Below are 16,343 nucleotides of genomic sequence, written 5' to 3'. Positions count from 1 at the left end.
GAAATGCTTCTCTCTCTATATTATTTCAGTTTCATTTACTTTGCCCAACTGACCTGTGCAGTAGAGAAGATTTATATAAAACTATATCTGTCAACTTTCCTCTCTTCAAACACATACCTGCCAACACATTCCTATTTTCCCATTCAGGTGAAAGGGAAAATAGGGACATGTTGGCAGGTATGCAAACGCATTTGGCATTCATGTTCGTTTGTTTAAACAGAGCATGTTGGCAATTCTGCTTAGATGAAATCAACTAAAAACAACTTGGCAATTTATTCATGTCATTGGAGGTACAAGACTAAGCATGATGGAAAAAACATAATCTCTATTTTTGGAGTGAGGGTTCTGTACATATGAGAGATTATTTTCTTAGCTTGCATGCTATTGTATTGTAGTATTTGTTGAAAGATCGCCGATGCTAGTTGATGTAAAGGGTGTCTTCACAAACAATGCTAAGAACAGGGAACAACATCTAGACTAGTTGGTCATGACTAAACACCCTTGAAATCAATACAACAAGTTTAATCAATACTGTCACATTCCTTTCAATGGGATTTGATCATTGCCAGCTTAGTCTGGATGTGACCCAGTATCTGAATTTCCCATTAGGAAGGTGTACATTGGTCAGAATGAGCATTCAGTTTAAACATGGCTCTCTTCCAGTATTGATATTGCGTTTACATTTGAAAAAGATGCAGTGGAGACTCAAAAGGGGTTAACTAAAAAAATAATAATTAAAAAAAAATGCTTTCACTTTAGAGATTATTTAGAGGGAAAGATTAAAGGCCTTTAGAGATTGTAAATGACTTTCCATCAGAAAAGTATAATTCTTAAACTACACTGTGTGTATTTTCTCTTGATCTTAATTCCTGAGTCTTTAGCTCGTTGCAGAATAAACAATATCTCCTTTCCCCCTTTTGTTCCCATGCATGTACTTCATACCCATACACAGAAAGTAACAATATCCATGCAAATATTGCCAGAGCTTGGAACCATTTTGTAGGAAAAAATAAAAGTATATATAAATATTGAATGGCAACTCATCAGGTGTGTACTCAGTGTTGGTTGACTACACTGAGAAATACAGGGGGGAAAGAGATGCAAACAGCTGTTGATGCAGTTAACATTGGGGATCTGCATTACACTGTGTTTTGCTGACTTAACGTTCTCTGATGTGACCCTGTATAGCAGACGGGGCAGGAGAGCTGAATCAGCATGACTGACTAAGGTTGCAATGATGAATTAAAAGAACCCGATGAATCAGGCAGCAGGTTTCAAAACATTTCTTTTTAACAGAATAACTTCAAAAACTGCAGGTGGCAAGCACCAGCTTAGAAGAGATACTTCCTCTTCTATCTCACAATAGAAAGTGATGTTTTAATGATGCGTGCTGCAAATATGCAACCTTCATTTAAAAACAAAGAGCGTTACTTTTCATTAAGTATTTTTCTTTGGTCATGTACAAATTCCTACAAATAAAATTACTGACAAAAACTGGGACAGTTCATTGCCTAATATTGACTATGATTGATATTCAAGATTGCATCTGCAAATATCTGAGCAGTGAACTATCTTGCTTTGGGATGTCTCGCCTTCAAATTTTGGATAGTGAAGTTGTCTGAAATACCATTTGTTCAATTTCACACCCTGACCTGGGAGATGCCCCCCAAATGTGATAATCCAAGACACTGCCCACAGCCTCTGGATAGGGTGGCATAGAAATGTAATAAATAAATAAATAGGTATTTTAAAGGAGCTTCCCTTTAAAGATATGAGCATTTCTCCAAGCCAAATGAACTATGGATTGTAGCCAATTACTGTGATGTAGGATGGTGTTTGAACAGTGTTATTTGAAACTCTCTTTAGTTAGGAAATGGTATCTGTTGATTCAAATTCCTTGCCCCAAACTATGAGTTGCTGGGGAATTAAAAATAAAAACCCAAACATTTTTCTTCTCAGGAGACTTAGTAAAAGAGAGAAAGCTAGGGTCACTTTGTTTATTACTTCAGATATTTGACTGATCTAATAGCAAAAGGACTATTACAGGTATTATATTGGATAAAGACTAAGAGCCAATATGTGTTTCAGGGCCCTAAACTAGAAACATAGGAAGCTGCCTTATGCCGAGTCAGACCATTGGCCCATCTAGCTCAGTACTGTCTGTACAGTCTGGCAGCGGCATCTCCAAGGTTGCAGGCAACTAGTTGCGTTTCCACAATCTTAAAGTGAACCTGGTGCATTGTATGGATTGCAGGGGCTGGTTTGCTTCATTTTTCATACATTGGGTTTTCTTTTTTTGGTTTGTTTGTTTTTACTCCCATCACTGCCAGGTCAGCAAGATGAGATAACAGCAACCATTTGTGGGAAACGGCTGCAGCTTACACGTGGGCTATAGTGGGGTTTTAAATGTAGTGGGGTTTTAAATGTAGCAAAACAGATGAAGCTGTTTAAAGCAACATTGCTTCATGTGCATTTTCCCCAAAGCTCAGGCCCAAACCAAGCATGACCTTCAAACTCAAATTTACTTATTTTGTACCAATAGAAACTTCCCTCCGAGGGCAAATAGTAGCTGTGAAGACCCCAAATCTGGACTGGACTTCAGAGGGAACAAAGGATTAATTTCCCTCTCCCCACACCTGATCTGGGCCCTCTACAGCTGCTATTTAACCAACCAAATAATGTCTTAAATCATGTCTAGTTTGACTCTCACATTAGTTTTAAGATGTGATGCTTGTCTGATAAAGTACTGAGTGTACTGCTGAACCAAAGCAAAGCTGGCCAGGTGATGAGACTGACAGAAGGTACTGCCTTCAGCAACAACAACAGAAGCCTGCCGGTGGAGGAAAAGACATAATCTGGCCTTGGCAGACCACAGAGTGAGAGGCTGGGGTCCCTGCCTGGCTGCCTCCTCTTCTGCTCCCCACTTCATTTGCCATCTGCTCCCCCCCAGGTCTGTCTGTGGTGGTGAGTCCTTGCAGGACTGAGGCCAAAGGTGACTGGGCAGTTTTAGTTCCTGCATAACACCTGTTGGAGCTGTGGCTGCCCAGGACTATATAGGCACGCGGCCAGTGGCGGCGGGCTCGCCCCTTTGGGGGAGCCACTTCGAGGGGCCATGAGGGCGAGGACCAGACCCTCTGTTTAATTATTAGATTAGGGAGGAGCTACTCAACATTGGAGCTTCTGTTTAGTTAGTTTAGCTGCTTTTAGAACTGGCCTGAAATCGTTGTCATGTGCTTGGGTTCATCTGGAGATGGGGAGACAGGGGGTGCCTTTGAATGTGGGGCAGCTATCCCCGTGGTGGTGGGGAATAGAGGAGTAACATTGTCAGGTCAGCAGGCTGTTCCAGGGGAGGGTGCTCAGAAATTTAATTGCTGTCCCTCCTTCTGGCTGTCCTGCCAGCTCTCTGACCTCGGGGAGCACTGCCAACAACCCACATAGCCTTATCCTGCTTCTCTGCAATGCCAGGTCGCTCCAAAATAAATCTGAACTCATCCGTGATTTGATTATGGATGAAGGGGCCGACCTAGTGTGTATTACTGAGACTTGGTTGGGGGAGGCTAGTTGCCCAGTTTGGGCCCAGCTTCTCCCTCCAGGATATTCTGTAGAGGAGCAGGTGAGGGGACGTGGGCGGGGAGGTGGAGTGGCTGTGGTCTATAAGGATAACATCTCCCTTACCAGGGTTCCTGTCAGGGTATCAGACCATATTGAATATGTGTACTTGAGTTCGGGGACCAGGGATAGATTGGGACTTCTGTTGGTGTACTGATCCCCCCGCTGCCCAACGGAATCCCTTACTGAGGTCACGGACTTGGTTGCGGAACTCACGTTGGAGTCTCCCAGACTTTTGGTGCTGGGGGACTTCAATGTTCATTTCGGGGCAGCTCAGGAGTTCATAATGGCTATGACAACTATGGGCCTATCCCAAGCAGTCTCAGGATCAACACATATTGCAGGTCACACGCTTGATTTGGTCTTTTATTCTGATCAGGGTGGTGTTCCGTGGGTGATTCCTCCTGTGATTTCCCCATTGTCATGGACGGACCACCATCTGGTTAAGGTTGGACTTATGATCACTTCCCACCTCTGCAGGGGTGAGGGGCCTGTTAGAATGGTCCACCCAAAGAGGTTATTGGATCCTGTAGGATTCCAAGAAGCCCTGGAGGGATTTAATGTTGGCTTTGCCGGTGATCCTGTTGATACCCTGGTTGAGAATTGGAACAACTTGCTCACCAGGGCAGTAGACATGATTGCTCCTAAGCATCCTCTCCAACCCGCTTCAAAACTGGCCTCTTGGTATATGGAAGATCTACGGGGGCTGAAGCAGCAAGGTAGGCGACTGGAGCGCAAGTGGAGAAAGACTCAACTCGAATCCGACAGATTATGACATAGAGCACATTTAAAGATCTATGCTCAGGCGATATGTGTGGTAAAGAAGCGGTTCTTTTCTGCCCGTATTGCCTCTGTGAGTTCACGTCCAGCAGAGTTGTTCAGGGTTGTGAGGGGATTAGTATCTGCCCCCACTCCCTTGAACCAGAATTTGGAGTCATCAGTTACCCGCTGCGATGTGTTTAAATAATTTCTCACAGATAAAATCTCTCAGATTCGGGCTGACTTAGATGGAGATTCCATAATTAATTTGATGTCTGAACTGCAGGTGTCCGATGACTCCTCTTATGCGATTCGCCTGGTTCAGTTTCAGTTTGTGACTCCTGAGGATGTGGACAAGCTGCTTGGAGTGGTGAGGCCTACCACTTGTTCTCATGACCGTTGCCCAGCATGGCTTGTTCTGTCTAGCAGGGAGGCTGTTGTAGGCAGCCTGGTGGAAATCATAAATGCCTCTCTGAGGTAGGGCAAGATGCCTCCTTGTCTCAAGGAGACTATTAGTAGACCTCTTCTAAAGAAGCCTGCCTTAGATTCCTCAGAGTTGAGCAATTATAGGCCTGTCTCCAACCTCCCATGGCTGGGCAAGGTGATTGAGAGGGTGGTGGCCTCTCAGCTCCAGAGGGTCTTGGAGGAAACTGATTATCTAGACCCATTTCAAAGTGGCTTCCGTGCGGGCTATGGGGTGGAGACTGCCTTGGTCGACCTGATGGATGATCTCCAATTGGGAATTGACAGAGGAAGTGTGACTCTGTTGGTCCTTTTGTATCTCTTGGCGGCTTTCGATACTATCGACCATAGTATCTTTCTGGAACGTCTGAGAGCGTTGGGGGGTGGGAGGCACTGTTTTACAGTGGTTTTGCTCCTACCTCTAGGACAGATTCCAGATGGTGTCGATTGGAGACTGTTGCTCTTCGAGATCTGAGCTTAAGTATGGTGTCCCTCAAGGCTCTGTACTTTCTCCAGTGCTCCATACTTTCTCCAATCTACATGAAACCGCTGGGAGAGATCATCAGGGGATTTGGAGCTGGGTGTTACCAGTATGCTGATGACACCTAGATCTATTTCTCCATGTCAACTTTTTCAGGAGCTGGCATATCCTGCCTAAATGCCTGTCTGGAAGCAGTAATGGGCTGGATGAGGGAGAATAAACTGAAGCTGAATCCAGATAAAACGGAGGTACTTATTGTGTGTGGTCAGAACTCCAGAGATGATTTTGATCTCCCTGTTCTAGATGGGGTCACACTTCCCCAAAAGGAACAGGTACACAGTCTGGGAGTACTTCTGGATTCACACCTCTCCCTGGTTTCTCAGGTTGAGGCGGTGGCCAGGGGTGCTTTCTATTAGCTTCGGCTGGTACGCCAGCTCCACCTGTTTCCTGAGATGAACGACCTCATAACAGTGGTACATTTGTTGGTAACCTCCAGACTTGACTTTTGTAATGTGCTCTACGTGGGGCTGCCTTTGTACATAGTCTGGAAACTTAAGTTGGTTCAGAATGCAGCAGCCAGGTTGGTCTCTGGGTCATCTCGGAGAGACCATGTTACACCTCTGCTGATGGAGTTACACTGGCTGCCTATAGGTTTCCGGGCAAAATACAAAGTATTAGTTATAACTTATAAAGCCCTAAACGGCTTAGGTCCTGGGTATTTGAGAGAACGTCGTCTTCATTATGAGCCCCACCGTCCATTGTGGTCGTCTGTGGAGGTCCGTCTCCAGTTGCCGCCAGTTTGTCTTCTCAGTTGCTGCCTTCTCAGTTGCTGCCCCGGGACTATGGAATCCGCTCCTTATTGAGATACGATCCTCCCTCATCTCTGACAATTTTTAAAAAAATGCTTAAAACCCCATCTTTTTACTCAGGCTTTTTCAGCTTTTTAATAGGTTTTTAATTCTGTGATTGACTTTTAAATTGTTAAGTTTTTAATTATTTTTATGCGTTTTTATGTGTGTTTTAAACTGTTTTATCATTGTGAACCACCCAGAGACACGAGTTGGGGAGGTATAAAAGTGTATGTATGTATGTATGTATGTATGTATGTATGTATGTATGTATGTATAAATAAATAAAAATAAACTTTAGGGTTCAAAATTTTAGACAAGCCTCAATCCATCTCGCCTCCTGTGGTGGTAACCAGTAGGCAGTTGCACAAGGTGGTGATATCCTAAATTCACAGTTCTATGAGATCATACAGTCTGTGTATCTTACTTTGTAGCCTCCCAGACTCTGAAGGGAGAAGAGAAGGCAACAAAGAGGTGCAGGAAGAGGAATCTCAGAGGTCTGGTCTACAGCGGTAGTGAAATGATATGTGGATGAAGTGGCAGGATCAGAAAGGTGGAATAGATTTTATTACTTCAGATTATGAGTAACAGAATCACATTTTAATGTTGTTCAGTGTGACACATTCTCTGGAAGTTTTTTTTTTTTTAAACACCTAGTATAGTAGTCAGAGCCACCTAATGGCGCAGTGGGAAAGGAACAGACTAGCAAGCCAGAGGTTGCCAGTTCGAATCCCCACTGGTATGTTCCCCAGACTATGGGAGACACCTATATTGGGCAGCAGCAATATAGGAAGATGCTGAAAGACATCATCTCATACTGCAAGAGAGGAGGCAATGGTAAACCCCTCTTGTATTCTACCACAGACATCCACAGGGCTCTGTGGTCGCCAGGAGTCGACACAGACTCAGCAGTACAACTTTACAGTAGTCAGAGGGGCTGGCCTAGAACCCTTCTCTGATATGTAAGTTTTTAATGTGGCGGTGCACTAAAAAAGGCATCATGACATCATCCACTAACAATCAGAAGTAGCACAGTCCACTCTTATCATGATCATCTCAGGATTATACCAATTAATTCTGCTGCATGGGTATAGTGGGCCTTATCCCAATGGTATGCTGGCAGTGTTGAGCCACTAAAGCTCTACCCACTCCTTCGTGACTTGGGAGGCCCTTCCTCAGCCAGCGTTAGCCTAGTCTCTGGAGGAATGGCGTTGACGTGGAGGGGCTACAGTGTCGGCTCTTCCCCTGTGGGCCAAAGCAGCTTGTTTATTTGACAGCATGAGAGGGGGCAGTGTGGCAGCTGCTATGGTGGTTCTCATGCTGTCAGGATAATGCAAATACTGGGCTCTATTGGTGAAAAGGCCAAATTGGCCCTGGACGGAGGGTAGGGATGTGCACAAACCGATTCGGTGCCTCCTTAGGGAAGTGAAGAACTGGCTCGGGTGTCTGCAGCTGAACCATTTTAGTAGGGTAGGAATCAGTTCCCTTTAAAAGTAGATAAGCAGGTCCTTATCTGCTCCTGCTCCGCCTTGCCACTTTTCCGGCACGGCTCTCACCTACAAAAGGTTTTGTGTGATTGTGGTGCTGCTCCCGGCAGCCTGCATGTGATATCGGCATGCACATGGCTGTCACACTTGCAGCTGTGCACAGGTTGCAGGAAGCAGTGCCAAAGCTGGACACAGCCTTTTGTAGAGTGAGCACCACACCCAGAAAAGTGGCAGGGTGGCGTGGGAGCAGGTAAAGACCTGCTTACCTGCTTTTTAAGGGAACCACTCCCTCCCCCCCACACACACACAACTGCCCGAGTCCCTTTGGGCTTGTCCCTTTGGGCTTATCCCTAACTGAGGTGTCATTGTGGGATTCTAGAAGGTATGTGCAGCACTTTGCTATGGATATATTTTCTCTTCCTTAGGCCCCTGTACAAAAATAATTTGCAGTGGTGTGGAAAAAATCCCTGATTCATCTGGTGAGCCATTGCATCTTCCTGGCTTGACATGTGGTGCAGTTGCCCACAATGGTTGACCTCAAAATACCTCCGATTGAGATTAATAGGACAAGTTAGTAGCAAACTTGTTCTATTAATTTTAATGGCACCTCCACTGAGCAATTTAGTCTGTATGTCAGCCAATGTTTCTGGGACTGATGCTACTTTAGGACAAGCCTCTGTTGTGTCTGTCTATTTGCTTCCCACTACTATACCTACAGACAGATAAAAAGGTACAAGCACATGTCTCCAATGTCCTTTGCTCACAAGGAATCATTAGTGATCATGACAACCTAATGGTGTGATAGTGATGACATTAGTTCTTCATATTACTCACATAAGGGGAGTACACGGGTGTGTCTTGCATCTGGGATGCATAAAAGGCAGGGCTATCCCTACCATGTGAGGGGGCTGCCAACTCTATTCCTGGAAATTTACACTCCTGCCCCCAGTACTTCTTCCAATATTGTTAATAATATCAAGTCTTAAAATCTCAAGAATTGCCTTTTCATCTCTCCTGGAGATGTATGCCAATTCCCAAAGGCTCCAGGCCAGTCTTGGAGGCTTGGCAACCCTAGCCTCAGGCAGTAGATTTTAGGGCAGAAGACTATCAGAGCTTTTAAGTAAGTAAGAGGGGCACCACTGATTTTCTGCTGCAACACCAAAATAGCTTGATCCATTCTGGACTTCATGACAGAGCTGAGTTCTCTCCCACCTCTTGCTTTTTATTGCATTCTTATGTGTGTGGTGGATATCCTAATCCTCATCAGTAGTCCCTGGAATAACATGTAGTTATTATGAGCAGGGGCACTCCTAGGCACAGACCAAATGTCTGTGTGCCCATTCTCCTAGAGGGTCCCATGATTTTTCCCAAGGGAAAAGGAGGCCACTTTTCTATTTCTGGAATGGCTTGGCCTAGAGTTCTGCAATTTGGCACAGATGTACAGGTGAAACTCAAAAAATCAGAATATCGTGCAAAAGTTCATTAATTTCAGTAATGCAAATTAAAAGGTGAAACTGATATATGAGATAGATGCATTACATGCAAAGTGAGACAAGTCAAGCCTTAATTTGTTATAATTGTGATGATCATGGCGTACAGCTCATGAGAACCCCAAATCCACAATCCCAGAAAATTAGAATATTGTGAAAAGGTTCAACAGTCTAGGCTCCAGGTGTCCCACTCCAATCACCTAATCAATCCATAACACCTGCAAAGGGTTCCTGAGCCTTTAAATGGTCTCTCAGTCTGGTTTATTAGGAATCACAATCATGGGAAAGACTGCTGACTTGACAGTTGTGCAGAAAACCATCACTGACACCCTCCATAAGGAGGGAAAGCCTCAAAAGGTAATTGCAAAAGAAGTTGGATGTTCCCAAAGTGCTGTATCAAAGCACATCAATAGAAAGTTATGTGGAAGGGAAAAGTGTGGAAGAAAAAGGTGCACAAGCAGCAGGGAGACCGCAGCCTGGAGAGGATTGTCAGGAAAAGGCCATTCAAAAGTGTTGGGGACTTTCACAAGGAGTGGACTGAGGCTGGAGTTAGTGCATCAAGAGCCACCACACACAGACGGATCCTGGACATGGGCTTCAAATGTCGTATTCCTCTTGTCAAGCCGCTCCTGAACAACAAACAACGTCAGAAGTGTCTTACCTGGGCTCAAGAAAAAAAAAAACTGGTCTGTTGCTCAGTGGTCCAAAGTCCTCTTTTCTGATGAGAGCAACTTTTGCATCTCATTTGGAAACCAAGGACCCAGAGTCTGGAGGAAGAATGGAGAGGCACACAATGCAAGATGCTTGAAGTCCAGTGTGAAGTTTCCACAGTCTGTGTTGATTTGAGGAGCCATGTCATCTGCTGGTCTTGGTCCACTGTGCTTCATTAAGTCCAGGGTCAACGCATCCGTCTATCAGGAGATTTTGGAGCACTTCATGCTTCCTTCCGCAGACGAGCTGTATGGGGATGCTGACTTCATTTTCCAGCAGGACTTGGAACCTGCCCACACTGCCAAAAGTACCAAAACCTGGTTCAGTGACCATGGGATTACTGTGCTTGATTGGCCAGCAAACCCGCCTGACCTGAACCCCATAGAGAATCTATGGGGCATTGCCAAGAGAAGGATGAGAGACATGAGACCAAACAATGCAGAAGAGCTGAAGGCCGCTATTGAAGCATTCTGGTCTTCCATAACACCTCAGCAGTGCCACAGGCTGATGGCATCCATGCCACGCCGCATTGAGGCAGTAATTGCTGCAAAAGGGGCCCAAACCAAGTACTGAATACATATGCATGCTTATACTTTTCAGAGGTCCGATATTGTTCTATTTACAATCTTTGTTTTATTGGTTTCATGTAATATTCTAATTTTCTGGGACTGTGGATTTGGGGTTCTCATGAGCTGTACGCCATGATCATCACAATTATAACAAATTAAGGCTTGACTTAACTCGCTTTGCATGTAATGCGTCTATCTCATATATCAGTTTCACCTTTTAATTTGCATTACTGAAATTAATGAACTTTTGCACGATATTCTAATTTTCCGAGTTTCACCTGTAGGGCAGGTTATCAGGTTATTATCTCTGTGTTTTGATTTTGAAGAGGAGTGGTCAATACATTTTTTAAAATTTATTTTTTATTGTTAAAAAACTTAATAAAAAGTCAAAGTCCTATAAGTAGCTTGATTCATGGCAGAAAATTACAAAAGCTTCTGGAACTGAAGCACCCCTTAGACCATCATTCCATTGCCATGTGGAGAATCTGCCATTCATAAAAAAGGGCAAACATCACCCCCCCTTTATATTTCTGGAATGGCTTGGCCAAGAGTTCTGAAATTGCACTCATATACAGGACGTTAGTTGGACTCTTCGTAGTGATTTTGAAGCAAATTGGTCAGTCTATTGTATTTAAATTATTTTTTGAATGTAAAAAAAAACTTTAAAAGGTTAAAAGTCAAAGTCCTATAAGTGGCGGCTTGTTTCAAGGCAGAAATTACAAAAACTTCTGGAATGGAAGCCCCACCTTGGTCCATCATTCCACCCCCATATGAAGGAATTTGCCCTTTGTCTTCATAAAAAAAGTGCAACATATCCCCCCTTTTTGCCCAACCCCTTACATTTCCAGAATGGCTGCACAAAGAGTTCTGGAAAAATTGGGCAGACATGTGGTCCAAGACTCTGTGTATCTTTATTTTGAAGGAAATTGGTCAGTCCTGTGATTTTGAATGATTCCCACTGCCCACCATAAAACTGCCAGAAAGAGTTATCTGTATCAAAGTATTTCACACCTAGTGAAAGTAATACTTTTACATATGAATAACCAATTATTATTATTTTTAAAAATGTTGGTTTGGGATCCAAAAGGTCTGCATGAGAACTGTGAAGCAAGTGTCATGTATTGTGGTTTTAATCCCACCCCACTCTACTTACGAATGAATGCACTATATTTATTTATTTACTTACTAGAAACATTTAATATACCACCAACTCTGAAGACTCTGGGTGGTGTACAAAAATATGCAAACAAGGCAACATTAAATATTATATTCTAAATTAAAAACTAAAGTAACTAACAAAAAACAAATAAAGTATACTACAGGGCAAAAGCCTGTAAAATGCCCAAACTGGTTTTGTGTTTGAACTGTGGAACAAGGCACATGTGTTGCCGCCCAGTCAGTTTGAGGAAGGTCAAGAAGCTATGTGACTCCGCAGCCTTGCGTAGTCTTTTTGGGGTGGTGGTGGTGGTGGAGGAAATGACCTGTGGGTTTGTGATAAAATGTATATATGGAGAGGATGCTTATTTTGTAGAACGGGGTGTGGTCGGGTCGTAAGTTCATTAGGTCCAGGGTCCCCAGTTACCTCGCTGTCCCGCTGATTACGAATGGGTTAATGCAGAGTAAATGGCTGTCAAAGATGAGAACAAAGCGGAAGCGTTCCACGAGGAGGTGGTGGACGGAGGCCCGTCTCAGGGCCAGGGCAGGTGGCGGCGGCGGCGGCGGCATCCCAAAGGCTGCTGCTCTCCTTGGGGAAGGGCAGCCAGGGGTCAGCGGGTGGCGGCGGATCTCTTGCTGGCAGCTGCGGGTGTCTTCCTCCTCCTCCCCCTCCCCCTCCCCCTCCCCCTCATCACACAGTCACAGTCGCCGCCACGTCAAGGGAGTTTCCCAGCAGCTGCTGCAAAGAAACGAGGGTGAGGGGTCCGCTGCCAGCCGAGCCTCCCTCCCTCTTTCCCTCCTCTCGTTCCCTCCCTCCTGTCACCTCGCCGCCGGCGTTGCTGTGGGCTGCCGACCGGGCTGGGGGTGGAACTGGAGGAAATAGCCTGACGTGGCCTAGCTTGGCTGCTGAGAGCGTCCCTGCCCGGGGCAGAAGGATAGAGGCGCCCCAGCCCTCATCATGGAGACTCGCTACAACCTCAAAAGCCCGGGTGAGTGAGGGGAGAGAGGGGGACAAAAAGGGACAAAGAAGCGCCGAGTGAGTGAGTGAGGGCGGGCGGGTGGGTGGTTGCCTGGGTCTGTCTTCCCGGGTGTGTCTTCCCCTGGCCACTCGCCTTCCACCGTCACGCGAGCCCGTGGCTTTGGCGGACGTCTAGGCCGCTGGAACCACCGGCACTCCCAACCCCTTCGCCTCGGTGTCTTCTCGTATCTGCAGCCGCTGCCGGCAAGTGGCTGAGCGACCTTTAATCCCCCGTCGGTGCTGCGCTAGTGCGTTCCCTTCAATATGATGATTGTCTCAGTCCAAGGTGTGTGTGCGGATGATATCTGCCTCCCTTGCTCCAAGAGGACGAGACCAGTTGGAGGGCAAAGGGTGAGAGCAGGTCTCACTTTGGGGCAGGAGATGGCATCCCTATCCCTGCTTCGGGCCAGCTTCATCCATAGCAATCCTTCATTTTAAAAATGTATTTATTTATTTGATGGCTCTGTAACCTGCAACTGTGTTTGACAGGAGACCTGGAATTTATACTTGATCAAACACGGTGCATGTACTCGCATTAATAATAATAATAATAAGAAGAAGAAGAATTCAATTTCTATGCCGCCTTTCCAAAAATGGCTCAGGGTGGTTTACACAGAGAAATAACAAACAAACAAGATGGAACCCTGTCCCCAAAGGGCTCACATTCTAAAAAGAAACATAAGATAGACACCAGCAACAGTCACTGGAAGTACTGTGCTGGGGGTGGGTAGAGTGAGTTACTCTCCCCCTGCTAAATAAAGAGAATCACCACGGTAAAAGAGATGCTTGCCAACTCATGTCATATTTTAAGGGATACCTATAATCTTTCTATTTCAAACAAACAGAACTCTATAGCATCTTATGCTCAGCTCAATTCACATGTAACATGTACTGTACTGCTACAGTTGAACAGAGGCATAAGAAATGGGAATTGTCATAAACTGAGCACCTGATGAGGCAATCACAGGATCACTTCAGTATCTGTCAAGCATTACATTCACAACCCAGTTTGATAATGTGGAATTTAGTCAAAGTCCAGTACTGTATTACTGAATGGATAAAATGTGAATGTGAATACAACACAGAATGGGCACCATTAACTGCAACATGTGACCCTTCCTCTTAATATCTTGAACTGCTAAGACTTACTTGACCAATGTGCTTGTGTACCTATGGAGAGAAAAATCAGTTTTGGGTTAAAGTTAAAAATAAATAAATTATGGTATAGCCACATCAATGCATATGGTACTTTGCAAGAAGATTGCAAAGGAAGCTACATAAATGCAACAGTTATCAAAGGATTTGCCCCGAAGTCAGGCTTCTTAAGGAAAGAATGGAGAGGAATTGGGGGCAGGGGCAGGAGCAGAACATAAAGCAAATGCCTCCCCAAAGCATGTGTGCAGGTCATAACAGCATTAGTAAACACCACTATTGAATAAATTTTGTATTTCAGAATTGAATTGTGGATTTATATGAATAAATTAGTATTAGTATTTAATACTTGGAAGTGCTTCGCAGGTACATTCTAATTCAATCTTATTTTCCACGTGCAGAGTTTTTTCATGGAGGACCATGGATGCACACACATACCTTTTGAAATTATACAGTCCAAGCCAAGTTAAATTTTGTTGAAAATATATCTCACTGTGTTGCAATTGCAATTTCTGCAGGGGATTTTGCCCTCAGATTGGAGAAAGAAGATTAAGAATATGTCATTCAGACCTTCCACCATTTTTAGAAATTGCACTTTTATCTAAGAGGGTACAAAATCCACCTCTGTCTTCTAGGTCAGAGATTCTCAACGTTGAATCTCCAGATGTTATTGGACTTCAACTCCCATAATCCCCAACCAAAGGCCGTTTGGGATTATGGGAGTTGAAGTCCAATACCATCTGGGGACCCAACGTTGAGAATCCCTGTTCTAGGTAAGCAGTTCTCAGCTTGGGGGTGGGGGGGCGGTTTCCAGATGTTACTGAACTAAAACTCCTAGCATCCCCAGACACAATAAATTGTAGCTGGGGATGCTGGAAGCTGTAGTTCAGCAACATCCAGAAGCCCCCAGGTTGGGAACCACTGTTCTAGGCAATACTGCCATCCAATTTGACTTCAGTAGATTCTTTCTTTCAAAAATGAACTCTGATTTTGCTAATATAAGGTCATAGATTTTTCTCTCTCTACTTCTCCTACTATTTTTTGTTTACTAGAAAGGCCCTTTGAGTTCTGTTCAGTGCTAGAATGATGGGTAACTACATTTTTTATATTTTCAAAAGGACTACTTCCATTTATTATTTAGTCCAACGCCTCTGTAACATATATAAGGTCCCAGTAACCTCTGTGAGATCCTGTATACAAGACAGAGTCCTAATCTAATTAAGAGTCTGGAAGAGTTTCCTTTGTTACTGTTTGAAACAAGCTGCACACAAAGGCAGATAACATTTATTGTGATTTACTGGAGGCTAAGTACAATGTTCATTTATACTTTACAAAACTGATCTGTCAGCTTATTTGACTATAGCCACAGTTTTGGAAATGGCTGGGATCCAAAGAATTGTACAACTGGTATCTTGGGTGACTTTGGGCTTATGTTTCTTAAACACTAATGCTCCACATAGCAAACTGCTTTCAAAACTGCAAGGACTTCCCCAGATTGTGATATGGCATGTGGTTAGGGTTATTCAAAGGGGGAAAGAGTCAAATATCCTACTGGGCACACTTTGGCAACCTATTTGCTTTTGGTCGAAACCAAAATGCCATTCAATTCAGCTCAAATAAAGCCTGAATTAAACCAGATCGGGTTGATTCAGGTAGACCTCCAAAGCGTTGCTTCAGTCTGTCCAACCCCTGCAAGTTGGGCTTGTCAGAAGAAAGACTGAAGATAGTTCATCTTGCTTCTGGCAGTGAGGCAAGAATGGCGGTTTGCAATTTAAAATGACTTCTGCAGGGTTTCCCCTGCAACTCTGGGAATGGCATGAGTGCTCCTGTGAGTTGTAACCATTGTTACAGCCCTAGAGAAGATTACAATACCCAGGATTCTGCATCATTCCCAAGACTGTAGGGAATACCCCCTTGGAAGTTGTTTTAAACTGCAAGCTGCCACCTCTCCTGTTCCCTCGCCAACAGGAGCAGGATGAACTATCTTTAGCCTATCTCTTCCCTCTTGTCTAGTCAGATAAATACCTTGAAGGGTTAGGGAAGTGGCTGGGAGTGGCAAAGCTTCAACCCAGAATTGAAGCAGTAGTAAAGTGAAGACCTCTACCCAAAGCCCTGCATCGAATTGCCCCCGCCACCCTGCAAGTGCTAGAGAGGCTCCCCAGATCAAAGCAGAGCTGTTTTGCCCAGCCCTGTTTTTCTTTGTTTTTCGTGTTATCTGAACTAAACTCTTCTAAATATTCTCCTTCCTGCTCTCTCATGATTGGCCAGATGAAAGAGTGGAATGGTTTCTGATTCAGGTTGTTGGGTTTGTTTGTTTGTTTTTTTGGTGAGGTGCGGGGGGTAGGTTTTCCTCTGGTAGCATAGAGATTTCTGTGGTTTGTCTGTGCTGATGTTAAATTGGTCTTGTTTTCTTTTTACCCGGGTTAGCACAGTTCATAATCTTGTGCAAGATAAGTGAAATGTTTATAGTCAAATTCAATGCTGTTTTTCCTAGCCACTCAATCTTGAGTCCTTCCCTAATCTAGCAGTGGAATTTATCATTATTATTAATAATAATAATAATACTAATAATTCAATTTCTATATTGCCCTTCCAAAAATGG

General features: G+C 44.3%; 1 protein-coding gene across 1 annotated transcript in view; it reads left to right on the top strand.

Moving 5' to 3' along the window:
- The first annotated feature begins 11,892 nt into the window (after positions 1-11,892).
- Positions 11,893-16,343, top strand: part of UBE2J1 (ubiquitin conjugating enzyme E2 J1) — a 38,132-nt gene continuing 33,681 nt past the window's right edge. Inside the window, exon 1 of the mRNA XM_053287372.1 lies at positions 11,893-12,560. Coding sequence (XP_053143347.1) covers positions 12,530-12,560 — 31 coding nt within the window. The 5' untranslated portion in view covers positions 11,893-12,529. The remainder of the gene's footprint in view (positions 12,561-16,343) is intronic.

The sequence above is a fragment of the Hemicordylus capensis genome, chromosome 1, assembly GCF_027244095.1.
Source record: "Hemicordylus capensis ecotype Gifberg chromosome 1, rHemCap1.1.pri, whole genome shotgun sequence".
Taxonomy (NCBI): Eukaryota; Metazoa; Chordata; class Lepidosauria; order Squamata; family Cordylidae; genus Hemicordylus; species Hemicordylus capensis.
The sequence above is the reverse complement of the archived record's forward strand: the minus strand, read 5'-3'. Positions and strand labels throughout refer to the sequence as shown.